Source organism: Molossus molossus, unplaced genomic scaffold, assembly GCF_014108415.1.
Source record: "Molossus molossus isolate mMolMol1 unplaced genomic scaffold, mMolMol1.p scaffold_m16_p_19, whole genome shotgun sequence".
Taxonomy (NCBI): Eukaryota; Metazoa; Chordata; class Mammalia; order Chiroptera; family Molossidae; genus Molossus; species Molossus molossus.
The window spans coordinates 33,917,122-33,943,751 of record NW_023425354.1 but is presented as its reverse complement, the minus strand read 5'-3'; the positions used below and the strand labels follow the sequence as shown (position 1 = coordinate 33,943,751).

The 26,630-nt window shown below is 43.5% G+C and overlaps 1 protein-coding gene across 1 annotated transcript; it reads left to right on the top strand.

The window, feature by feature from the left end:
- Positions 1–10,360: 10,360 nt before the first annotated feature.
- Positions 10,361–12,526, top strand: LOC118634962 (WAP four-disulfide core domain protein 18-like). The gene is made up of 3 exons (XM_036269831.1): positions 10,361–10,445; positions 11,299–11,447; positions 12,290–12,526. The coding sequence occupies exons 1-3, from the start codon at positions 10,361–10,363 to the stop codon at positions 12,335–12,337; spliced, it is 282 nt and encodes a 93-aa protein (XP_036125724.1). The 3' UTR covers positions 12,338–12,526.
- The last annotated feature ends 14,104 nt before the right edge of the window (positions 12,527–26,630 follow it).

Sequence of the window (26,630 nt, the reverse complement as noted above, 5' to 3'; positions counted from 1 at the left end):
CTCTCTCCCTTCTTCTCTCTCTAAAAAATAAAAATGAATCAATAAAATCATATTTTAAGAAAGAAAGGAAGCAAATGCTGTGAGGCAGGAACTATTATCCCCATTTCAGAACAAACTCCGAGGCTGTGGGAGTTTGCACAAAACCACAGAGCTGGAAAAGGAAGGGCCAGCGTTTCGATGGAGTCTGTGTGACTTCGAACCTCATTCTGCTGCCAAGTCTCTGTGGAGCTAGCAGCCGTGTCCACCCATGAACCGGGACAATGACAACAGTCCTAGGAACAGCTGTCCCCGGTCAGAGCCCCGTGGTCTCCTGTCTCAGCACCTCGGGGCAGGGCTCTGTGAGTCCTGAGTAGGGGAAAGGAGTCGGGTTTGGAGGAAGCCCAGTCAGCCAGCCAGAGTCGGGAAAACCCCACGAGGATAGAGCTCACTTGCTCCCACCGGGCCTCTCAGAGAACAGAAAAAGATGGGTCTGAGCTGGAAGAAGCAGTCCCAAGTGGGGAGGTTGGCCATGAGAATGAGTCAGAGTATGGCCAGCAGCTATCACACTAGGACACACACTGTGGCCACTGTATGCAAAGATGCTGGGTGGTGTTTTCCTTACAGTGTGAGCGGTTTGAAGGAAACTACAGAACGATGTGGACAGTGTTCCCTCATAATTACTTCACTGAGGGAGGCGGCATGGTGTGCTAGAAAGGGTTCTGGCTTCGGAGGTGAAGAGACCTGTCATTTATAAACTGGCCAATGTGTGATAAACACATAATCTCTTTGAGACCCAGTTTCCAAGCCCTTGCAGTAAGAGCAATCATGTTTACAAAAAGATGTTATGGAGATTGAATGCGAAAGTGTGAGATTTATAGGTAGTATTTCCACCTCATCTCTAGCTAGTTCTGCCATGCAGGTCCTGCACTGGGTGTGATAGCCAGCAGATGGCGCAATAGGACTAATGCCATGCCAGGCTTTGCTCCTGAGCCGGGTGCTCAGGCTTTTCCCTGAGTGGGAGGACACCAATCGTTAGTGCAAGTTGGGGACACCATTAGGTATGACAATCTGCTGGTATCACTATTTACAGTGTGATCCAAGTGACTTAAGAAAGAGAGCAGAGAGGAATCAGGGCAAGGTGAGCAAAAGAAAAAAGTATTTGATTCATTCCTCAGTTTCCTCATCTGTAAAATAGAAGTCTCATAACTAAAGTTCTCAAGATTAAATAAAATAATGTATTTGAAAGACCTGGCATGGAGAGGTTGCCAAATATATGTTTTTCATTCTCTTCCCTCTCTGGGTGATTGCAAAGGATTATTGAAACATTCCCTGCAAACAAGTAAATATTTCATAAATACAATTGAAGCTGTTTTTAAAATATATGTGATTTAGAAGTGAAAACTCATATGCAATTATTATTTTTGTCAAATAGTGAAAATTAAAATATATTAAGCACTTTGAGATCTATCAAACTTTTTGTGTAAAAAACACATCCTCACACAAGCAAATTGGCAATATATCTTTGGATGAAAAAAAAAAATGCATACCCTCTGAGGCAGCATTAATACTTCCAGGAACTTTTCTTAAGGAAATAATCAAGGGGGCATGTAAAAATTTTGTTCCAAGTGAATCCTTTGATAGCAAAACATCAGAGACACCTAAATGTCCATTGGTCAAAAATTAGTAAGCAAAATGTAGCATATCTACAATGAAAATGCTTTGAAGTCTTTGGAAAAACCTGGAGCTGTAGCAACACAACTACAGTCATGGAAAGCTATTCTCTACTTATGACTGAGTGTACAAAAACAAAAGGAAAGTTTTGAAATGTTTGTGGAGTATGATGCAATGATTGTTTTGCAGCATACCTCCTGGGGAGGAGAGGGAAATAAGAATATGAACACACATGTAACTATGTTTATCTCCTGGTGGTGAGATTATGGGCACATTTTGCCATCAATCTGTTCTGTGGTTTCTGACTTTTCTATAATGAGTATGTATTCCCTTAAAAAGAAGAAACATTCTTTCATACTTGCAAACATTGGGATAAAGGGCCTCATGGCCAACCCTTCCCTCCGGAAGGGCAGGAGCAGAGGGAGACCCCAGGCATTCGGGTGGATTTCTGCCAAATTTCTGGGTGAGCACACAATTGTGAAAGTTCAGATAGCGCCAAATCCCTAATTCTCCCTGGACAGGCCAGGACGAAAGGAAGTCAAGACTTACCTATTTGAGGGCATAGGGGCACGCATAAAAGAGGTAAAGGGATTAAGAAGTACAAATTGGTAGTTACAGAATAGTCACGGGGATGTAAAGTACAGCGTAGGGAAAACAGTCAATAATATTGTAATAACTATGTATGGTGCCAGGTGGGTTCTGAAAATATCAGGGGATCACTTTGTAAAGCATATGATTGTCTAATCATTATGCTGTACACTTGACACCAATACGGATAGGCTGTGCTGTGTCCTCTTCCAACCATATTGTCTGACAAAGTCCGGACATGGAGAAGAAAGCTTCAAGGATGCATCTTCTAGGAAGAGGACGTAGCACGGGGGTGGGATTAATCGGTATTATAGAAATTATAACAATTCTACTATATGACTAACCTGGGAGTAACAAACAAGGTATCTGAAATCATGTCTCTTCAATTAAATTCTGAAGAAACTCCAGCTTCCCCTGAAATAGTCACCACGGCATGTCCAGACTGTGTTAATAAGTCCCTAATAAACAATTCATGGATGAATTGCAACAGGTAGAACTAATGGAGGCACCTTATACTCCTGTGCCTCCTCCCCAGAGAGAAAAAGTATTTCAAGAGAATAAAAGAAAATTGTATCGACCCCTACCCACTGCTCAAGGGTTTCCTTATATAGCTTATTGGATAAAAGGAAAACTATGGTACCCACCTCGAGGGGCTAGAAGTATACAAAGGATTCCTGACCCTCCCTTGCCCTTTACAGGAGCATATAATGAAGATGGAATAAGAATAGTTAACAAAGTCGGACTCCGTGTTCCTTACGCAAGCTCGCCTTCATGGACCGATCGGCACGCCAAGGTCCCCTTGGTGTTTACGCACATAGGAACAAAAGAAATCTCAATCATTGCAATTGAATAGGTTTTATATGAAATGTTTTCCTGAGTTAGTTAGGGAGGTGAATCAAAAACTAGCTGATCTAAAAACCCAGAACTAGATTTTAAATAAAGGTCAACTATTAATCTCAGACAAAGGGCCTATAGAAAACTCTGTCTCACCTTCCAGGTTACTCTACTCCCTTCTTTGTATCTATAAGCACAAAAAGTTATAAATTAATTCTGATAAAAATGAAACTAACATCCTGGTACTATGGAATGTAACTCCCTGCTTCTTTAACCTCAAATGTTAAATTTGTGCCAAAAAAGCAAGTATATAAGCGCATAGAAACTTGCAGTAAATCGGAACAGTGGCACACTGCCTCTGAGTCGTGCAGTCATCTGTCTCCCGGCGCCGCTGCCTCACCACCTTCGGGCCCCCGGACCCTGCTGCAGCTGGACTGCGGCAGTACTGAATGTAAACTGTAATGGAAAAATTTTTAAATAAGCAAATTAAAAAGAAAAAGACTTACCTATTTGAATAACGGGGCGCAGACATGACCACAGCCCTCCCTGACGCACCCTCTCCCTGCCCACAGTCCCTGTCTGCTGGGCACTGGCGCCCCCAAATGCCTGATGAGAGGAAAGACTGGTTAAAAGCTTTTAAGTCTTACAATTAGAGAATAAAAATTTTAAATGTCTTTACAATATTTTCCAAAAACCACCAATTACCTAAGTATAAGTCTAACAAATTATATTCAGAAAACTATATGATATTACTTTTAAAAAATTGAAAATATCTTATAACGGAGTGATATGCCATGTTCCTGGACTAGAAGACTCATGATCATGAAGATGTCACTTTTCCCCAAATTGAAATTTAATATAATTCCAATCAAAATCATAGAAGGATTTTTGTTGTTGTTAATCCTCACCCAAGGATATTTCTCATTAATTTTTAGATAGAGTGGAAGGAAGGGGGGGGGGGAGAGAAACAACGATGTGAGAGGGATACGTTGATCAGTTGCCTCCTGCACGACCCCAACCAGGGCTGGGGATTGAACCTGCAACCCATCTACGTGCCCTTGAGCGGGAATCGAACCCGAGACCCTTCTGTCCAAGGGTCGATGCCCTAACCTCTGTGCCAAATCCGGCCAGGGTAGGATTTTTCCCCCCCTCATCTGAGGACATTCTTGCATTTATCTTCACATAAAGTGGGAGGAAGAGAGGGAGGAAGAGAGAGAAAAACATCAATGTGAGAGAGACACATCAACTGGTTGCCACCCACACGACCCCATCTGGGGCCGGGGACAAACTGCAACCGAGGTACATGCCCTTAGCGGAAACCGAACCCGGGTCTCTCTGGTCCGCAGGCCAACGCTCTAACTGCTGAGCCAAACCAGCCAGGACAGGGGCAGGACTTTTAATGAAAATTCATAAACTGATTCTAAAACGTATATGAAAGTTCCCCAAATCAAGAATAATCAAGAGGAGGGGCATGGGTGGAGGTGGAGGAGGGGATGGTGGATAAATAGTGATGGGAAAAAATAAAATGAAATAACAACAAAAACATGGAATAGTCAAGACAATTTTTTCTGTTTTTTTTTTCAGTTACAGTTGACATACAAAAATTATATTAGTTTCAGATGTACAACACAGTGATTAGACATGTATATAACTTACTAAGTATTCACCCCGAATCAAGACAATCTAAAACAAAGTTGTTGGGGGCTTGGGGCAGGAAAGGGGGCGTGGAAGAAAAAGAGGAAATTAGCTAATTTTATTATGACTATTCCTCCTCGTAGGACATTTTTAGATAATAATCCAAAAAAAGAAGGGAGCAATGGTAGCATTTAAAGGTCTTAGTATAAGGTAATTATTAGAACAAAAATATAGTCCTTTCTAAATATGAAATATATATTAGGAGAGAAAGGGAGACAGCTTACACAAATAAAATAGGTTACACAGAGAAAGATCATGTATCTAATAAAGAGGAAATAAAACTATAACAGTAAATAAAAGAAAAAAGTGAGCTAAATCACACAATTAAAACGAGTTGAAGAGTGTAACGTTGGGCAAGTCATCTAGCTACTTGGACCCTTAGTCTGTCCATCTGTCGAATCTATGAAATCCTGCTCCTGAGATGATGCTATGAAGTTGTAGTGAGTGTAAAGTGAGACAACACAGGTGAAAGGGCCTGTGCACCGTGAGTGTTAATTATCTTCCCCTAACATATGGCTCCAAAATCGGGGTGACCACAGAGTCTGGTAAGTCTGTCCACCTACAGAGTGTCTGCAGAATGAATAAGTGATAGGCATTTTAATTTTCTGATATTCCTCTCGAGGGTGCTGCTACTAATGTGACTCAACTTTAATAACTTCTGGTCCCTGTGTCTCTCCATTCTATACTTCAAATTCCTAGGAGGAGACAAAAATGGCCTCAAAGGTCTGGATCCTGATCATCAGCTAATGTCAAGGAGGCTGGTCACTTGGTGAAAATACAGCTGCTAGGTTGTTTCCCAGAAGAGGGAGTGTTGTTGTGAGTCTTACAACCACCTCAAGAGGGCTCTCCCGAGCCCCACCCCTGTGCTGGCACATTCACATTCTACCCTATAGTGCTCTTCTCACATGATTCACTTTCCACGTCCAACTTTCCGTCTCCCCCAGCAGAAGATCCCAAAGACATAACCAGCTGCTGTAGGCAGTGGGGTGTCCTGTGGCCACTTTCTGAAAATTTCCCATCACTCTTCCGTTTCCATCCTGATCCCATCTTGATAGTCTATCTGCAACCTTTAGAATAAATGGTAAAATTTTCCATGATCAACAGTCCTACACAAACAGAGCTCTATTAAATAATCTTAGATGAGCCCTGGCTGGTTTGGCTCAGCAGTTAGAGCGTCGGTCTGCTGTCCCGAGAGACCCAGGTTTGGTTCCCACTAAGAGCATGTACCACGGTTGCAGTTTGTCCCCGGCCCTGGTTGGGTTGTGTGGGTGGCAGCCACTCGATGTGTCCCTTTCATGTCGATGTTTCTCTCTCTCTCCCTCCTACTCTATCTGAGCCAAAAGTGGAAAAATGTCCTCAGGTGCGGATTAAAAAAAAAAGAAAAAGAAAACCTGGCATATATTATAGTTTAGCATTAGGAAGAAAAATATAGGGGGAAGATGCCATATTTATTTTGCAAATACTTTTGGGGCTTCCTCCAATATCCAGTCCAAGTTCTTCTGGCCTTAAGCAAAGCATCTCAACAGGCAGCGTTTTTGCCAGGTGAGATGAACAAAAACTTCAGTCATGAGGAGCCAGAGCATTAAGGTCTGCCTGTGGGGAGTTGCACTGGATTTTCATTAACCTCTCCCTCTACTCATGCTGATCTGAAAAAGTCTTCCAGGCACATCTGGGTTCCATTCATACTGCCTCCAGCCCTCATAGTGACCAGCAACACTTCTCCCGAGAGGTCTCTTCTTCCCTTTCCTGCACCCAATGTTTCACCTAACTTTAAGACCAATGTTCTGCCCGGCTGGTGTGGCTGAGTGGTTGAGCACTGATTCATGCACTAAGAGGTTACCAGTTCAATTCCCGGTCAGGGCACATGCCCAGGTTGTGGGCCAGATCCCCGGTGGAGGGCATGCAGGAGGCAGTCACTTGATGTTCTCTCTCATTGATGTTTCGATCTCTCTCCCTCTCCCTTCCTCTCTCTCTAAAATCAATAAAGGAAAAAAAAAAAAAAAAAAAAAGACCATGGTGCCCTGGTTAGTTTGGTTCAGCAGTTGGAGCGTCGGCCTGCGGACCAGAGAGTCCCGGGTTCGGTTTCCGCTAGGGGCATGTACCAAATAAATAAGTAAATAAATAAATAAATAAATAAAATGAAAGTAGCAAATTATATAAGTTTTGGGGGAGCTTTTCTGAACTCCACCATTGGAGTTCCCCATCAGTGGGTCTGAGATGGGGTTGAAGTGTTTGCAAAGCGTGGACTTCCTTCAAGTCTCAGTTCCTCCATCTGTGACATGGGGGTGCCAATGGAAGCAACCCCGCAGGCTTGGGAGGCTTCGGTGAGATGACAAGCATGAAGCACAGGCACAGGTCCTGTTGTACAATCGTGTGTTTAATAAAGGTCAGGTGTTGTTATTGAGGGGAGGCCCTCCTTTGCAACCTTGCAGCTCCCATTACTGAAATGCACACTTCAGTAAAACTATCATAGGCCATAATTACCCTTTGCTTCATACTGAAAACTCCAAGTGCTAGCGTGGGAAAAACCAGATTATATTGTCACATATAATTTCCACTAATTAAATTTCTTCTCGTAACTGTGGTAAGAGTTCTTTACCTTACATTCCTAATTGGGGTGCCTCCCAAAGGGAGTGTGGGACTATACAGCTTGAAATACTTCAATAAAATTTTAACTTGGGAAAACAAGATTGCAAATGCATCAGGTCAGCATGTGGGAAATGGTGTCTCCTTCACTGCAGGAGGAAGTGTAAACAGGTATATTCATTTTGGAGGACAATTTGGCAATATCTTCCAACTCTACAGTAAACCCATCCCTTGTATTTCCATGTTTAGGCATCTCTTCAGGGGGAAATACTGACATACATAAACAAAGAAGCACATTCAAAGTATATAATGCATACAACAGCGAATTGTTTCTGATACAGAAACCACCTCAATGGTCAACAATTGAAATTTGTTAAATAAATTATGAACCACTTATATAATGGAATGTTAGATAGTGGTTGCTTTAAAGGGGCGGGACGGGGGAAAGATGCTAACATGGAAATCTCTCCAAGACATAATGCTAAGTGAATAAAGAAAAAAAATGTGTATAACTTCATTTCTACAGAAAAGAAACATATTTGTATATACGCATATGTGTATATGTGAAAGCACAGGAAAGGGCTTAGAAAAATACACAGCAAAGATGTAAAAAAATGAAAAGAAAAAATAACTTTTTAAAGCCCTGGCCAGTTTCGCTCAGTGGTTAGAACGTTGGCCTGTGGACTGAAGGGTCTTGGGTTCGGTTCCTGGTCAAGGGCACAAACCTGGGTTACAGGTTTGATCCCCAGCCCCAGAGAGTGTCGTGCAGGAGGCAGCCAATCGATGTGTCTCTCTCATGTTGATGTTTCTCTCTCTCCCTTCCACTCTATCTAGAAAGCAATGGAAAAATATCCTTGGGCGGGGAGGATTAAAAAACAAACAAAAACTTTTAAAGGTTATGTTAACTAAGTGATGGCAGCCATGTCTAAGTACTTTTAGAGAGGGATCAAGGACTCCTGCCCTAGCCACAGTGCTCTGGAGGGCTCTCCTGCAAGTCCTCTGGGGCTGTCCACTTTGGCCCCACTTCCTCGCCAAGGCCGTGCACTCAGCAGTCTGGCATCCGGTTGCCGCCCTGGATTTGGATTTGGGCTGCTCTTTGTTGTGCTCTGTGCTGCTCTGAGCCATTAATCTCCACCCTGTACTGAGAGGTCATGTCCTCTTCAGGTAGTCTGGTCCCTCCTTCAGACTGAGGGGGTCCTGAGTGCTTGTACCCTTTGAACCTCTAAAGATTCTGAGATGCTGAGTGTGAGCTACCTGGGGTGGCCGGTCTGAGCCCTCCTCTCTTGGCTCGCTTAGTGTTTCTCTGCTCTTAGAGTAACTTATCCAGGCCTCCCCATCGGCGCTCATGAGGTGCTTGTCCCAGATCTGACCACCAAGGACGAAGTAGGCTTTCTCTTCATTCTCATGGTCACTGGAGTTTTACTTCTATACCCCCTTCTCTGAAATTCTGTAACTGAGATAAGAAAGGGGGCAGGCTTCTTACTCAGGCCCTTGTGCAGCATTTAGGATTCTTTTTCTGTAGTTCAGCTCCTCATACCTCGCCCACACAGGCCCCTCCCCAGGAACCGCTCATGGAGCAGGTTAGGCTCAGAGACCACCAACCATCAAGATGGACCCTGTCTCTCAACCTCCAAGGGCCCTGCCAGCTTGTAATCTTTGAACAATCATCTCCTTGGATGAGTGACCTTACTACCTATATCACTGCCTTTGTGATTAAAGGGGTTGGCCGTCATTCTGAAAGGGGCAGGAAAGAATAATAGACTAGAGAACTGATCATAGGGGCATACTAGCTGCAGTGATAAGAAATGTGAATCATCCTCTGCAGTGTTAATCATGGGTGCTCTGTTCTGATTAGAGAAAAGCCCACTCTAACTGGGCTGGGAGGTGTGTGCCTTGGGGGCTTACCTTGGGATGCTGTCCATTCTCCTAACCTGAGCACAAGGGGGCTACCTGACCTCATGGAAAGAGGAACAACCTGACTATTGGAACACTGGACTCCTAACTGCCACTCACTGGCCACCAGCCCCTGCAGCCCCGGCCCATATTCTTCCCCTTTGCTTGTAACCATTTTACCCCCTTTTTTTTTCCTTTTTGCTCAACTGCCCTTTCTTATGTAGTCATTGTTTCTCTACCTTTTAAAAGCAGCTGGCGCCCTGGCCGGTTTGGCTCAGTGGTTGGAGCGTCGGCCTGCGGTCCAGAGAGACCCGGGTTCGGTTCCCGCTAAGGGCACCTACCTCGGTTGCAGTTTGTCCCTGGTCCTGGTTGGGCCCTGCGGGAGGCAGCCACTCAAAGTGCCTGTTTCACATCGATGTTTCTCTCTCTCTCTCTTCCTCTCTCTCCTTCTCACTCTATCTGAACAAAAAATGGAAAAATGTCCTCGGGTGAGGATAAAAAATAATAAATAAATAAAAGTAGCTGGCAAGTGAGGGTGGGCAGAGCAGATGTTACGGGATGACCCACTGCTCCCCCATACCGCTGGCAATATTGGAAAACATGCTCATATACGATTCAACCTCATCTCTGCTTAATTGGTTCAAGTAGTGACAGGTGGACTGGTCTCATTTGATGTCTGGCTTCAATTCCGCCCCTACGTACGGATCTCAGCCCTGGGATGGCTCCAGGGCACAACACATTCACCATCTCTCCCAGAAGCACATCAAATCCTCCTGGAACTGCACTTCTAGGAGGCACCAGATGGAATAGTACCTAGCTTTGGAGTTCCCTGAGATTCTAAATTACACAGAGGACATTCTTTGGCCACTGTTTCTAAAGACAACAGGGAAACCAGCGCCAAGTTGTGATGCAGCAGTGAACACAGGAGCCGGAACCCTCCTGTTCGGCATTTGCATCTCCAGGAAAACACATCCCTAATTAGAGAGAAACTGGTTGTGAAACAGAACAAGGAAACTGGGTCATGTCAAACTCTTCCTGCTCTGCTGCCCCCGCCCCCACTCCTGAGGGTATAAATTGGGGCTGGGCTCTGTGCGCATTCACATCAAAGGCCAACATGAAGACAGGTTCAGTGTTTGTTCTAGTGGTTTTCGTCATCGTGGCGATGGAGATGGCCTTCGCTCGGATACCTATTGTCAAAGGTGAGGGTGCTGAGGGGGGTCCTACCTGACAGCAGAGAAGGCTCAGAGCCCAGCTGCAGACCTGGGGACGGTTTGGAACAGAAACAGGCTGCAGAGTGAAGATTTGGCCTTGATCAGACCCACTTTCTTTGACCTTCAGGAATGATCACCCTGCATTTCCTATTCTTCTTTTTTAAATCCTCACCTGAGGATATGCGTATTGATTTTAGAGAGAGAGACAGGGTGAGGGGAGAGAGAGAGAGAAACATCGATGGGAGAGACAACACTGATTGGTTGCCTTCCATACGTGCCCTAAACAGGGATCAAACCTGCCACCCAGGTATGTTCTCTGGCAGGGAATCGAACCTGCAACATTTTGGTAGATGGGGCAATGCTCCAACCACCTGGGCCACGCCGGCCAGGGCCCCATTCTTCCTATTAGATCAGGTTGGGTCTGATTAGAAGTTGAGTTTCTCTGTAGATGTGCCTTGAATGTGGGGCTCCAACAGGTGTAGCTCGGGGTGAACATGGGGGTGGGGTGTGAGGTGGAGAGACTGCTGTCTGTGATCAGAGATTTTTCTACTATCTTCTCCTAAGGTGGGAAGAAGAGGGTTATGACAGTGCAGGTTTCTTGCCTGTTGGAACTGTGCAGCCTTCGGAGCAGGGAGAACATTCTCCCAGGGGCCGGAGTGTGAAAAGGGGGGCTGAAGTGTGAGTGGGGCTGCTGAGGCTGAGGGAGGGCTCCAGGAGCACAAGGGAAGGAAGGGAAGACATGGGAGTCCTGCCAGTGGTGAGGCCCGCTGACATCTCACACCAGTTTTCACACCTGTTTAGTGACAGTTCCAGACTCCATAACAATCATTTTATCTTTCAGGGCGACCAAGACCTGGAGCCTGCCCTGAGGTGCCCAGAGGAATGGCTGGGACTTGTGCTGAACAATGCTTTGGAGACGACTCATGTCCCAAGGGAATGAAATGCTGCAGCAATGGGTGTGGTCATGTCTGCAAAGTTGCTGTCCCTAAAGTGAGTATAAATCAGTCAAGAGCTGTCCAAGGGTGTAAACTCCCCAGTAGACTTTCCTGGGGCAGATGGATGCTCACACACCCACTGCACACAGGAGTCTGGGTAACTCCCAGAGAAAGAGGCTGGAAGTGAATGGCAGAAGGACACCTGGCTGCATTATTTAACACCCTCTCCTTGAAGAGAAGCCCTATGCCTATCCCAGGGGATCTCTCGGTTGAGACAAGTAACCGTGGTCCTAGATTCAGAGGGTTATTAACCCAGGGTTTCTCACCCTCCTTCCTCTGCCCCACCAAGGGGGCTTAACTCTTCCTGGAAAATGGGTGATCATGGGAGGAGGAGGGGAAGGAAAGAGCATCCCACCTATTGAGTATCTCCTGTGTCAGTCAGGCGTTGTTCTGAAGTTGAGATAAAAAGGTAAATACAACGGGGTCAGGGAGACAGAACTATGTAAGTAATTACAACCCAGGGTGACCACAGCTTCGTACAGGTTTCTACTAAGGTCTGTGGAAGTGCAGGGAAGAGTTATTGGCTTTGCCTGGGTGGCTGGATTGGTGGGGGTTGGGAAGGTTGTCAGAGAGTAGAGAACATTCAAGGGAGAGGTTTAAAAAGACATAAAGTTTGCCGGAGTAAGGAAGGACAGTTCAGCTGGTGGGAGGATTTGGGTCCTCCACTGGAGATGGGAAAGTGATTGTGGTAGGTAGAAGTTGCACAACATCTCAGTATCTCAGTAGAGGATCATCCAAGCCAGGGTCCAAAGAGGAATGAGCTTCCAGCCAAAGAGTGTGGTGGGCTGCTGGAGGTTTCTGAGCAGGGGAAATGTCATGATCGAATTTTTATTTTAGAAAAGCGGCTTTGGTGGCCATGTTAATGATGGATGGGGTGTTTATTAAGCATGCCTAGAGACCAGCTCCAGAATATTTCTCATGAATCCATGATGCTTGGCATAACAAGACTTCCATAAACCATTCCTGGCTATTATCTATCCCTGGACTTGCAGCCCTAGAAGATGAAGATCTAAAGTGGTGGAGTGACAACTTCTAAATAGCTTGTATCCAAAATAAACCTTATCTGTGACATTATTGAGGCTGTGTCATTCTTCCAATTTAGGCATTCGAGTGGACCCTCTGTGGATGAGCAGAACCATTGGTGTGCCCTATAATGAGCCCATGAATACAAGGCACTCAGGATAGATCAGAGGCACAGTCCTTCCAGCTAGTTTTTTTCCTCCTTCCATGTCCATGTCTCTAAACAGGGCAAGGGGAGGATAATATTTTCTCAAGCATTCTGTAAATATGATTTTGGTCAAGCAAAAATTAAATGACATAGCAAGCCTATTTGAACCGCCTTTATTAGGGCAAGACTCAGAAGGAGCAGGAGCAGAAGCAAGTGTGGGGATACCCTATTCTAAGGCAACACACCTACATCTAGCAGGACCAGATGCCTAACTCTAGGAGAGCAACCCTGGCCCTTGGGATGTGGCATAGGCTGGGAAGTACCAGCTCCTGCCCTGAAGTGACTAGGAGTTAGGATTCAGTTAGGACATAGGCTCTGTGGGTGGAGTCTTTCATTCAGAGTGTTCCTGGGGCAGAGGATAACCCAAGTCTCCCAAAGAAGCCCCGACAGAAACGATGGTCTAGGCTGATGGCTATAAGCTCCAACTCCCAGGGCTCTTCGTTCACTTTTCCTCCTCAATTCCCCCACTTAGGCTGCTAAGATTCGTCTCCCATATGTGTTTGCCCCTGTCCCTCACACTGCTGTTGCTTCCCATGTAGCACATCCTCCCCCCCCCCCCCCGCCCCACCCAAGAATATTTTTCCATTGATTTTCAGATAGAGTGGGAGGGAGAGAGAGAGAAACATCAATGTGATTGAGACACATCAATTGGTTGCCTCCTGCACAACCCTGACCAGGGCTGGAGACAAACCATAATTGAGACACATGCCCTTAGCTGGAATCAAACTCACGACTCTTTGATCCGCGGGCCAACACTCTAACCATTCACTGAGCCAAACCAGCAAGGACTTCTGATGTTATTTTTCAGACAGATAGAATAATATGGGAACTTCCACATAGTCTGCTTCTGTTTGTCTGATTAATATGAAGCAAAAGAAGCTAACAGCACTCTGATGTTCATAAACATAGGAGGTTCCAAGCAGCTTTGTTGTTTTTGCCCTGTTAATAAGAGACCTTGAGGGTTTTTTGTTAATGCACCAAGAAGTCACATATGAGAGTTTAAAAAACAAAACAAAACATTAATACTATAGAACTAAAACAATTTTAAATATCATATGATGAATGATGTGGTTGCCAAAGCCAGGGGTTCTTGAGGCTGTAAACACTTCATATTGGTCAGATTAGAAATAATACTGAAATTACAACAAAAGAAATTGAAGATGTAATTAAGAAACTCCCAGCAAACAAAAGTCCACGCCCAGACAGCTTCATGGGGGAGTTTTACTGAACATTCAAAGAAGATCTAATACCCATTCTCCTCAAACTATTGCAAAAAATCCAAGAAGATGGAACACTTCCAAACTCATTTTATGAGGCCAGCATAATCCTAATTCCAAAATCAGAAAAAGACACTACAAAGAAAAAGAATTATAGGCCAATATCCCTGATGAACACAGATGCCAAAATCCTTAACAAAATACTAGCAAATTGGATCCAGCAATACATCAAAAAAATTATTCATCATGACCAAGTGGGTTTCATCCCAGGTATGCAAGGATGGTACAATATTTGCAAATCAATAAATGTAAGACAGCACATAAACAAAATGAAAGATAAAAACCATATGATCATATCAATAGATGCTGAAAAAGCATTAGACAAAATCCAGCACCATTTCTGATAAAAACACTCAGCAACGTGAGAATAGAGGGATCATATCTCAACATAATAAAGGCCATATATGAAAAACCTACAGCCAACATCATACTCAATGGGCAAAAAATAAAAGCATTTCCCTTAAGAACAAGAACAAGACAGGGATGCCCACTTTTGCCACTCTTATTTAACATAGTACAGGAAATCTTACCCACAGCAATTAGACATGAAGAAAAAATAAAGTGGATCCAAATTGGAAAGGAGGAAGTGAAATTGTCATTATTTGCAGATGACATGTTATTGTACATAGAAAACCTTAAAGATTCCATCAAAAATCTGCTAGACTTAATAAATAAATTTGGCAAAGTAACATGATACAAAATTAATGTCAAGAAATCTATGGCATTCTTATGCACCAATGATGAAATCACAGAAAGAGAAACTAAAAAAACAATCCCATTTACTATCACAGCAAAAAAATTAAGATACCTAGGAATAAACTTAACCAAAGAAGTAAAGAACCTCTCCACAAAAAACTACAGGCCATTGGAAAAAGAAATAGAGGAAAATATTAAAAAGTGAAAGCATATACCTTGTTAATGGATTGGAAGAATTAACATCATCAAAATGTCCATACTACCCAAAGCAATTTATAGATTCAGTGTAATCCACATCAAAATACCAATGACATATTTCACAGAACTAGAACAAACACTCCAAAAGTTTATATGGAACCAAAAAAAGAGCCTGAATAGCCACAGCAATCTTGAAAAAGAAGAACAAAGTAGGAGGGGTCACATGACCAGATTTCAGGTTATACTACAAAGCCACTGTAATCAAAACAGCCTGGTACTAGTACAAGGACAGGCAGATAGATCAATAGAACAGAACGGAGAACCCAGAAATTGACCCAAGACAATATGCTCAATTAATATTTGACAAAGGTGGCAAGAGCATACAGTGGAGTCAAGACAGTCTCTTCAATAAATGGTGTTGGAAAATTGGACAGCTACTTGCAAAAAAATGAAGCTAGACCACCAACTTACACCATACACGAGAATAAACTCAAAATGAATAAAAGATTTAAATGTAACTTGTGAATCCATAAAAATTCTAGAAGAAAATGCAGGCAACAAAATTTCAGACATCGCATGCAGCAGAATTTTCACTGATACAACACCTAAGTCAAGAGAAACAAAGAAAAAAATGAACACATGGGACTTCATCAAACTAAAAAGCCTCTGCACAGCAAAAGAAACAACCATCAAAATGGAAAGAGATCCCAATATATGGGAGACCGCAATCGCCAAAGATGCATCAGATAAGAGGTTAATTTCCAAAATATATAGAGTGCTCATACAACTCAACAAAAGGAAGACAAAGAACCCAATTAAAAAATGGACAGAGGACCTAAATAGACACCTTTCCAAACAGGACAAACAAATGGCCAAGAGACATATGAAGAAATGCTCAATATCACTAATTATCAGAGAGATGTAAATTAAAACAACTATGAGGTATCACCTCACACCTGTCAGAATGACCACCATCAACAAATCATCAAACAACAAGTGTTGACGAGGATGTGGAGAAAAGGGGACTCTAGTACACTGCTGGTGGGAATGCAGACTGGTGCAGCCACTATGGAAAACACTATGGTGTTACCTCCAAAAATTATAAATTGAACTGCCATTTGACCCAGTGATCCCACTTCTGGGAATATACCCTAAGAAACCTGAAACACTAATCAGAAAGAATATATGTACCCCTATGTTAAGAGCAGTGCTATTTACAATAGCTAAGATGTGGAAACAACCCAAGTGGATAAAAAAACAGTGGTACATATACACAATGGAATACTATGCAGCTGTAAAAAAGAAAGATCTCTTATCCTTTGAGATGGCATGGAATGACCTGGAGAGTATTATGCTAAGTGAAACAAGCCAAGCAGAGAAAGACAAATATCACATGATCTCACTTATTTGTGGAATATAATGAACTAAACAAACTGATGAACAAAATTGACCCAGAGACATAGAGGTGGGTAGAGACTGACAAGCCTCAGAGGAGGTGGGGTTGGGGGGAAAGAAATAAACCACAGAACTTATATGCATGTATGCATAACCAATGGACATAGACAACCAAGCTGGGGATGGGGCGGGGGGAATGGGGAGGAGGGCGTCAATGGGGGAAAAAAGAGAAATATCTGTAACAAAAACAAATTAATTTTTAAAAAAGAAAGAATACTGAAATAACTATTATGATAACAAATACAATTTTGTCTCTTTATTGACTTCTTAAAATATCTATTACAATATACAACCTTATGTTTACATTTTCTTCATATTCAAAACAACTAAGAAAAGCCTTTATCTTCATTGAGAGTGTGTGTGTGAAAACAGGGCTAAACAATCCTATGATTTTAGGACTAAACTATAAATTTAGGACTAAAGTAATGAAAATATTATGTAGTTTGAATAGGGTGTTGTTCTGTTCAAATTTTCTGTGTTTTGTTTTTTGGGTTTTTTTTGCATTGTTTTTAAAAGCAACCAAATGTTTTTCAGGTGCATATTAAGTTACTTCTATAGATTTGTAGTAATAGCCATATCATACAATCGTGGTTTTTGTTTAAATGCCCATGTGAAACTTAGATGATGGTTTAGGTAATAGTGGTCATTTAAATAAAAATACAATACTTCTAGTATATGATTCTGAAGTGTCTCATGCAGAATTTTGCATTCATGAGAATTATATTAAATCTATATTTAAATAATACTACTGTAAAGCTATAATGCTGTGTACTACTAAGGGTAACTGTGGCATCAATTTACTAAGAGCATCTAAATTAAAAAGAGAACAAACAGAATGGAACCGAAACACAGGCAGATGTTGTGTCCTGGTAGTGGGTGCTCAGCGCCCAGCTGCAGTGGAAGCTGAGTCAAACCAGGAGGTAACCCTCGATACTTGAGTTATTACTGCGTGAATGTCCTCCTATAAACCTGATGATTCTGGTGAAGATGCCTAGCACTTCAGGGCCTCTGTGGGGCACAGGTGCAGCTTCAGGAGCAAAAGGACCCAGCACTTAAGGGACCTTGCAGGCCTCAGGTGCAGCATCAGGAACAGAAGGTTCTGGCACTGCAGGGCCTCTGTGGGCCATGGATGCAGCATCAGGAGCAGAAGGGCCCAGTAGTTCAGGGCCTCTGTGAACCATGGGTGGAGCACCACGAGCAAAAGGGACTGGCACTTCAAGGTCTCTGTAGGCTGTGGGTGGAGCACCACAAGCAGAAGGACTGGGCACATCAGGGTCTCTGTAGGCTGTGGGTGGAGCACCACAAGCAGAAGGACGGGGCACATCAGGGTCTCTGTAGGCTGTGGGTGGAGCACCACAAGCAGAAGGCCTGGCACTTCAGGGTCTCTGTAGGCTGTGGGTGGAGCACCACAAGCAGAAGGACTGGGCACATCAGGGTCTCTGTAGGCTGTGGGTGGAGCACCACAAGCAGAAGGACTGGGCACATCAGGGTCTCTGTAGGCTGTGGGTGGAGCACCACAAGCAGAAGGACTGGGCACATCAGGGTCTCTGTAGGCTGTGGGTGGAGCACCACAAGCAGAAGGACTGGGCACATCAGGGTCTCTGTAGGCTGTGGGTGGAGCACCACAAGCAGAAGGCCTGGCACTTCAGGGCCTGTGTGTGCTGAGGGTAGAGTATCTCGAGCAAAAGGGCCACCTGGGAGATACTGAAAGTTGGACTTGGCCTTGGCCAGCAGTTGCCTATTAAGAACATTTATTCTCCTTAGGTTTTGGAACTTCCTCTCAGTGAACTTGGCTGCCATGCAGGCTTCTTCAGCTCTTTTCTGATGGCATCGAATCTCATTTTCATAGTAAAAAGTGTTTCTTTATAGTTCTTGGTTTGTGTCATGTACCATTTTTTTTTTTTAATCCTCACTCGAGGACATTTTTTGATATTTTGTTCAGATAGAGTGGGAGGGAGAGAGAGAGAAAAAAATCGACGCGAAAGGGACACATCGAGTGGTTGCCACCCACACGACCCAACCAGGGCTGGGGACAAACTGCAATCGAGGTACGTGCCTTTAGCGGGAACTGAACCCGGGTCTCTCTGGACTGCGGGCCAACGCTCCGACCGCTGAGCCAAACCTGCCAGGGTTCATGTACCATCTTGCTATACATTTTCAGAAACAGATAGTTTGAGTTCATGTTTCTCCAGACATCGAACAATTTCTTCTCCATTTCGAAGCCACGCATTTCCTCCTCAAACAGTTTTGTGTTTTTGTTTTGTTTTGTTTGTAAGTGTGTTACATGATCTTCATGTATATCAGAAGGAATTTGAAGCTTTAGCTTCAGCTATTGAACCACATCTGTTAGGATTGAATTTTCACTCTGCCAAGACACTTTCTCAGTTTTCAGACTTATTTTTGAGGCAAGCTCTTCAGTCATTTGCTTTTGCTCCCACAATTATCTGGCCTTTTCCTGATTTTCCTCGTCAGCACTTTGAATGGGCACTTTGATGTCAGCATCATGAGGGACACTCTTGAGATCAACTTCCAGCCCATAGACAAATTGATCCCCATTTTTTGCTTCCCTCTATTGTGGGAATTCCAAGTTCTTGTTATGCAAGTGATCTCCAAGATTATCTGGCTTGGGGATGGTCGGCATTGGGTTTCAGCTGCTGACATCGATTGGCTGACTCTATCTTGTAGGACCTGGTCCATTCCTGCATCTCACTGCCCCACCTCTGTTTCTTCTCTCCTTTCTCTTGGATTTTCTGCTTCCATCCCATTATTTCTTCTTGGAGCAGTTTTGGACTTTCTGGATAATGAGCATTTTTGTTCAAATCATCCATTATGTTCTTCTGAAGTTGTTCTCCATCAACCCCCGAGGCTTTTGAGATGGGCTTTTCATCAGTCATTTGGGAAAGTTTAGGAGGCTGGCTCTTGCATGCCATTCTCAGTAAGTCAACCGTGTCCTGAAGTGACAACCTGCTCAGGGCGTCATCGGCTTCTGTCATTGGTCCAACATTCTCACTACATCTTGCACAGACTTGATTATGGGCAGAACACCTTTTACCTGGCACCTTCATACTTCTTTATTTTTTCTTTATTTTTATTTTTTTGGTACGTGCCCCTAGCAGGAACCGAACACAGGACTCTGGTCCGCAGGTCGATGCTCCAACCGCTGAGCCAAACCGGTCCTTCACACTTCTTAAAGTATGTCTTTACTGTCAAAGACACCACTACCAGAGTGCCCACCAGGATCCCCCAGGGGAATGCAGGGGGACCTGGGACATGTTTCAAGCAGAACCTCACACATGTGGTTCAGGATAAGCTGGTAAGTGGATGCAGTGACAGGCAGCCGGCCCTCTGAGGCTGGTCAGGCAGGCTCAGCTCTGCCAATGACTGCCAGTGTCGGGTGGGCAGAGATAACCACTCAGAACACTGCCGAGTGTTCTGTCTCTAATGTGAACAGGTACCTAGCAACCAGGGCTGATCAGTTGGGGGTGGGCAGGGGATGGGGCTGGTAGGTCTAGAAAACAGTCCCTACCTTGACTCTGAAATAGGATGCAATCGCATTTCTACAGGCCCTGGAACAGGATGAGAGCACTCATGGCAGCCTGGGGATTGGTCACTTTAGGCCCACCTGGCTCAACAGCAAACCTAGGGGGTCAGAGCAGGGACAGGTCACCCATGTCCCTTTTTGTGCACATGAGCCAATTAGGGCAGATGCGGACTCCTCCCCAGGTGAGGCCCATTCTCCTGATTTAAACTTTCCTTCTGCTTTGGGGACTCCCAGTGCTGCCCACAACGGTGCCAGGGCTGTCCCTCCTCCAAGGCTCCCTCTCTCCTTGTGGTCACTGTGGGCAGGCAGGGGCCCAGGACTCAAAGGGTTCCCACAGGTATTAACTAAGGGACCTGGACTCCAATCCTAACATCTCAGGAGGAATTTATTAGAACTGGGAGAGTCCTACAGTCATGGCATCTGTAGAGCCAGCATGTCCTGTTCGTTTCCTAAGGGGGTGACTCTGCTCAGGGTGATGTGGTGACCTGGGCTCCTTCCCTAGTGTGCCCCCACCGTCATCAGCCCACATCCCTCAAGGATGCCCTGGGAAGGGTCTCCCACTGGATCATCTTCACAAGTGGGCAAAATGGCCACCATCCTGTGTGGCTGTGACTCAGCAAAAACTCTGAGCACCCTGCATACTCCGAGTGTCCCTACACAGTTTCAGTCCAGTTTGCCCTCCCTCTGCCAGAGCTGAAGATGAGTGGCTATAGCTAATTTACTACTCTGTCTCAGCCCTCTGCACTTTGGAGCTGGCTTGGGATTTTAACCCTGAGGGAGCTGCTCACAGCTACAACAGCTGCTGTCCATGGGCTTCTAGCCCACCCTCTTGCGCTTCTGCAAAACTACCAGGCTCAATTCAGTGTCTTTTTTTCCTATTCCTGTTTATATGGGTCCCCTCCAGCTGCTTTTCTGTGGCTTTTTCCTGATGATTTTTATTTATTTTAGTTGTAATTCCAGTTTGGTCCTGGGAGATGGTCTGTGCAGCTTTCATTCACCATTTTAGAATCCTAAAGTGGGTTTCTTAAAAGCAACATTATAGTTGGTTCTTGTTTTTTCATTATTTTACTTTTTCCATCACCATTTATCCATTCTATGTCCTCTGCCACTTCTACCCACCTCACCCCCACAATCACCATACTGCTGTCCATGTCCATGAGTTCTCTTTTTTGCTCAATCTCTCCACCACCCATACCCCTCCCCACTCAGTGAGCTGCCTGCCTGCTCTCTATCTATGAGTTTGTCTCTGTTTTGCTTGGTTGTTCAGTTTGTTTATTAAATTCCACATATGAGTGAAATCGTATGGTACATGTCTTTCTCTGATTGGCTTAATTTACTTAGCATATTCTTCTCTAGGTTCATCTATGCTGTCACAAAGGTAAAATTGTCTTCCTTTCTGTGGCAGAGTAGTATTCCATTGTGTAAATGCATTATAGCTGTTTTATTTACTCATCTACTGATGGACACTTGTGCTGCTTCCAAATCGTGGCTATTACAAATAATGCTGCAATGAACATAGGAGTGCATGTATTCTTTTGAATTAGTGTTTCAGGTTTCTTCAGATAAATTCCCAGAAGTAGAATTGCTGGATCATAAGGCAGTTCCATTTTTAATTTTTTGAGGAAACACCATACTGTTTTCCACAGTGACTGTACCAGTCTGCATTCCCACCAGCAGTGCACTAGAATTTCCTTTTCTCCACATCCTTGCCAACACTTATCTGTTGATTTCTTAATGATAGCTATTCTGACAGGTATGAGATAACATCTCATTGTGGTTTTAATTTTCATTTTTTCTGATGATTAGTGATGTAGAGCATCTTTTCATACATCTATTAGCCATCTGTATGTCCTCTTTGGAGAAGTGTCTATTTGGGTCTTCTGCCCATTTTTTAATTGGATTGTTTGGGAGATTTTTGGTGTTGAGGTTTATAAGTTCTTTTTAAATGTTGGATACTAACCCCTTATCAGCTGTATCACTCCTAATATGTTCTCCCATTCAGTGGGTTGTCTTTTCATTTTGTTGATTATTTCTTTTGTTGTGCAAAAACTCTTTAGTTTGATGTACTCCCATCTGTTTATTTTGTTTGTTTGTTTCCCTTGCCCAAGGAGATATATCAGAAAAAAATATTGCTACAAGAAATGTTCAAGATTTTACTGCCTATGTTTTCTTCTAGAATTTTTATGGTTTTGAGTCTAACTTTTAATGTTTAATTCATTTTGAGTTTATTCTTGTGTATGGTATAAGAAGGTGATCTAGCCCTGGCTGGTTTGGCTCAGCGGTCAGAGCGTCCGCCTGCAGTCCGGAGAGACCCAGGTTCGGTTCCCGCTAAGGGCATGTACCTCGGTTGCAGTTTGTCCCCGGCCCTGGTTGATCGTGCGGGTGGCAGCCACTCGATGTGTCCCTTTCACATCGATGTTTCCCTCTCTCTCTCTTCCTCTCTCTCCCTCCCACACTGTCTGTACAAAAAATGGAAAAATGTCCTCGGATGAGGATTAAAAAAAAAAAAAAGAAGGTGATCTAGTTTCATTTTTTTTGTACAAATCTGTCCAAATTACCCAACACCATTTATTGACCATTCTATCTTTACCCACATTGTATGTTTCTGCCTCCTTTGTCAAATATTGATTGACTATGAAGTCCTGGGTTAATTTCTGGGCTCTCTATTATGTTCCATTGATTTATATGTCTGTTTTTATGCTAATACCATGCTGTTTTGATTACCATGTCCTTGCAATATATTTGATATCAGGTAACATTATTCCTCCAGCTTTGTTTTATTTTCTCAAAATTGCTGTGGTTATTCAGGGTCTTTTGTGGTTTCACATAAATTTTTAGAATATTTTTTCTAGTTCTATTAAATACACCATTGGTCTCTTGATAAGATTTGAACTGAATCTATAGATTGCTTTGGGTAGTATGGACATTTAATGATGTTAATTCTTTCTATCAATGAACACTGTATATGCTTCCACTTAATTGTATCTTCTTCACTTTCTTTTTTATTTTATTTTTTTATTTTTTTATTCAGATAGAGTAGGAGGGAGAGAGGGAGAAGCATCGACATGAAAGAGACAAATCGAGTGGTTGCCACCCACACGACCCAACCAAGGCCGGGGACAAACTGCATCCGAGGTACATGCCCTTAGCGGGAACCGAACCCGGGTCTCTCTGGACCGCAGGCCAGTGCTCCAACCGCTGAGCCAAACCAGCCAGGGCCTTCTTCACTTTCTATCTTTAGTGTCTTACTATTTTCCAAGTACAGGTCTTTTACATCTTTGGTTAAATTTATTCCTATATACTTTGTTCTTTTTGAAGCAATTGTGAATGGGATTGTTCTCTTAGTTTCCCTTTCTGATATTTCATTATTGATGTATAAAATGCAACTAATTTATAGATATTTATTTTGTATCCTGCTACTCGACCAAATTCACATATCAGTTCTAGTTTTTTGGTGGAATTCTTAGGGTTCTCTATATACAGTATAATCTGCAAATAATGACAGCTTTACTTTTTTGTTTCCAAATTAGACACCTTTCTTTTCTTTTTCTTGTCTGATGGCTGTAGCTAGGACTTCTAGTGCTATGTTGAATAAGAGTGGTGAAAGAGGATATTCCTGTAATGTTTCCATTGAGTATGATGTTGGCTGTGGGTTTGTCATATATAGCCTTTATTATGTTGTAGTATGTTTCCTCCTTGTTCCTGCTTTGCTGAGAGTTTTCATCATAAGTGGGTGGTGGGTTTTTTTAAAATGCCTTTTCTGCATCTATGGATATGAGCATGTGGTTTTTATCCTTCATTCTATTTATGAGGTGTGTTATGTGTATCAATTTGCAGATATTGTATCCACTTTGCATTTCTGGAATAAATCTCACTTGAAAATACAAGCTGATTTCAAGTTGTATCAAGTTGTCCGGGGCTGATACAAGCTGTCTCAGAGGTAAGGGAGGAGTCTGCTTCAGCAGAGGTTAGGGCCATCATTAATTTCTTTCTTTTTATGGTCCCTCCAAGTTTTCCAAGGCCACCATTAACCCCTTATCTTTATGTCTCTTCTGGGTTTCAGTCCCAGGGTTTTTTTTATGTGCAGGAATAACTGGTCAGAATGGAGTTTAATTTTGTTGAAACATTATTAACCCTTTCAAGGAGAGTAACAATAAATGAAATAAGGCCTGGCTGATGTGGTTGAGTGTTGCCCCATGCACCCATGCACCAAGAGGTCACCAGTTTGATTCCCAGGCAGGGCACATGCCCAGGTTGTGAGCCTGATCCCCAGTGGGGGGCATGCAGGAGGTGACCAATCGATGTTCTCTCTCATCGATGTTTCTATCTCTCCCTTCTTTTCTCTGACATCAATAAAGAAAAAAGTTTCATTAAAATAAATAAATGAAATAAAACAAAACTCCACCTTAAATGTCTACTAGAAGGTGATTTACTGAGGTGATGTGGTATATTCTATATAGATAAAAATTGAATAAATTTAATAATTAGATATATTAAATAAGTTGATGGTGAAAAATGCTCACAACAAAACTTAAGTTACTAAAAATTATTTAGGAGATGGCTTTTTTAGTTAAAAATATAATAATACATAGTATTCATACTTATATAAATATATAAATAATAAATGAGATGTTGAAATGTGAATTTTTTTCTGGGCAGTAAAAAATGTTGATGAATATATATAAAGGATATCATATATAATGATCATATTATAATCATAATGTATATATACCTACATAGGCTCATCAGTAGTTTCTGATTTTTATATAATGAGTATTTCTTGTTGAAAAACAAGTAGGGAGGGGTCTGGTGGGTGTGGCTCAGGGAACTGAGCGTTGTCCCATAGACTGACAGGCTCTGGTTCAATTCCTGTTCAGGGAACACACCCAGGATGCAGGCTCCATCCCCAGGGCACGCAGGAGGCAGCTGATGGACGTATCTTTCTCATGTCGATGTTTCTCTCTCTCTCTTCAAAAAAATCAATAAAAACACCTATTTTTTTTAAAAGTGAGGGGATGATGAAAGGTCTTTTCAAGGAGCCCTTATTAATGAGACACTGGGCACAGGGCCCTGTGACCTGTTTTTCCTCTGTAAGGGCCAGAGTGGAGGCAGAGGCCCCAAGAACACTGAGGGGTTTCTGTCCCATTTCTGAGCAGCAACAGAGATTTGGAAAGGCCAGGCAGGGCTAACCCTGGGCACACCGGGGCAGGGGAATGACAGGGCTCCTGGTCTTACCTGCATCGCGGACGGGGCAGCAGAGCTGGTGACAGCCCTTCCTCATGCACCGTCAGGCTCTACTAACCCCGTTTCTCCTGCACTGAAGCTCAGACACCGGCCAGAGCAGAGGAAGAAGATTGAATCTAGACATTGAGAATCCCTACATGTCCTCAGCCTGCAAAACCCACCCTTTACACAGGTAGCCATCAAGTTTTATTTCTTTTTGCAGGCTAGCATGTGAGACTTTGAGGGCACAGCAGCTTCTGTGTTTGGGCTCCTCAATTTGCTAGAATTCCATTTTTCCTGTAATTTCACATTCCCAAGAGTCATTTCCTATCCCTGTCAGATCCTTCAAGCACCTAACCACATGCTCAGCTCACCGGTCCCAGACCTCATTCAGGTTGCCTTGTTGTCCTGGTTCTTGAAAAGCTGAGGATAAACACTAAGACATTGTGTTACAAAGCATGAACCTTAGGTCATAGATAATGGAATTGTAAAAATCAGATGGCACGGATCTGGCCAAGGAAGTCTCCTCAACGCAGGTGGGCCTGTTTGCCATTCTATGTTACTGTACACGTGTAACAGATGGTATTTTGAAAAAATGTCTGAGGTGTCTTCTCTCTTACCCCAATTTCTTATACTTACTACCATACCATGTTGCAAGCAATTGATTATAACCGAGACTCACTGCCCTCAGGGGAGGGTGGACGTGGCTTAGGGGAACAAATCAATTCAGTTCCTCAGTGGGTTTTTCTTAAATTATATCTCTAATTGATAAAACTGTACTAAAAGCACAGGCTTTCCATTTGAAGATATGCGCTTTTTGAGAGAAAAGGATTTGAGTTGGGGAACAGACGGTGTCTGTAAGGCCAAGCCCCAAAGGATACTGGGGCGGGGGTTGATACCATAAATGATAGATGTTTTGTTCAAATTCATGATGATTTGAAGAGCTAGTTTCCCACATACTGGAAGAAAAATTAAGATGAACACTGGTGGGAGAAAGAGTTAGACATTCGAGAATGATCCTAATTGGGTCCCAACCCTGCCTGGGAAGAGGGGGAGACTGTAGGTGTAGGGAATAGAAGGGAGACGTGGCCCAAGAAGACTGCCAGTCTTTCCAAGAAGCTTCAGGCCTGGTGGGCACAGAGTTGCTTAGAGAGAGACAAAAGGAATACTGCCATGGGAGGCCATGGGAGGACAAGTGACAAACCAGAGAGGTGATGCCCAGTGACCAGAGGGCTGAGATACAGCAGCAGATGCTAGCAGAGGTCAAGATTCCTTCAACAAGAAGCGAGATTCCTGTGCCCTCCACAGCCTAATCACACCAGCCCTCCAGCATGCGGAGGGACCGTGGGAAGAATGGGCGAAGGAGAAAAGGAAGAAGGGTGGCAGATGGAACATTCTCAACTGCATGAGGAAGCACTTATGTTTACCTTGTGGCCAGATTAAAGGATCTACCACCAAAAGAAATGAGGACTGGAGAATTAAGTTCAATTATGATGTGTGTTCTGAAGGAAAACAAGTTTCTGGGCAGGACTCCCAGAGTCCCTAGCCCCACCCCTCGCC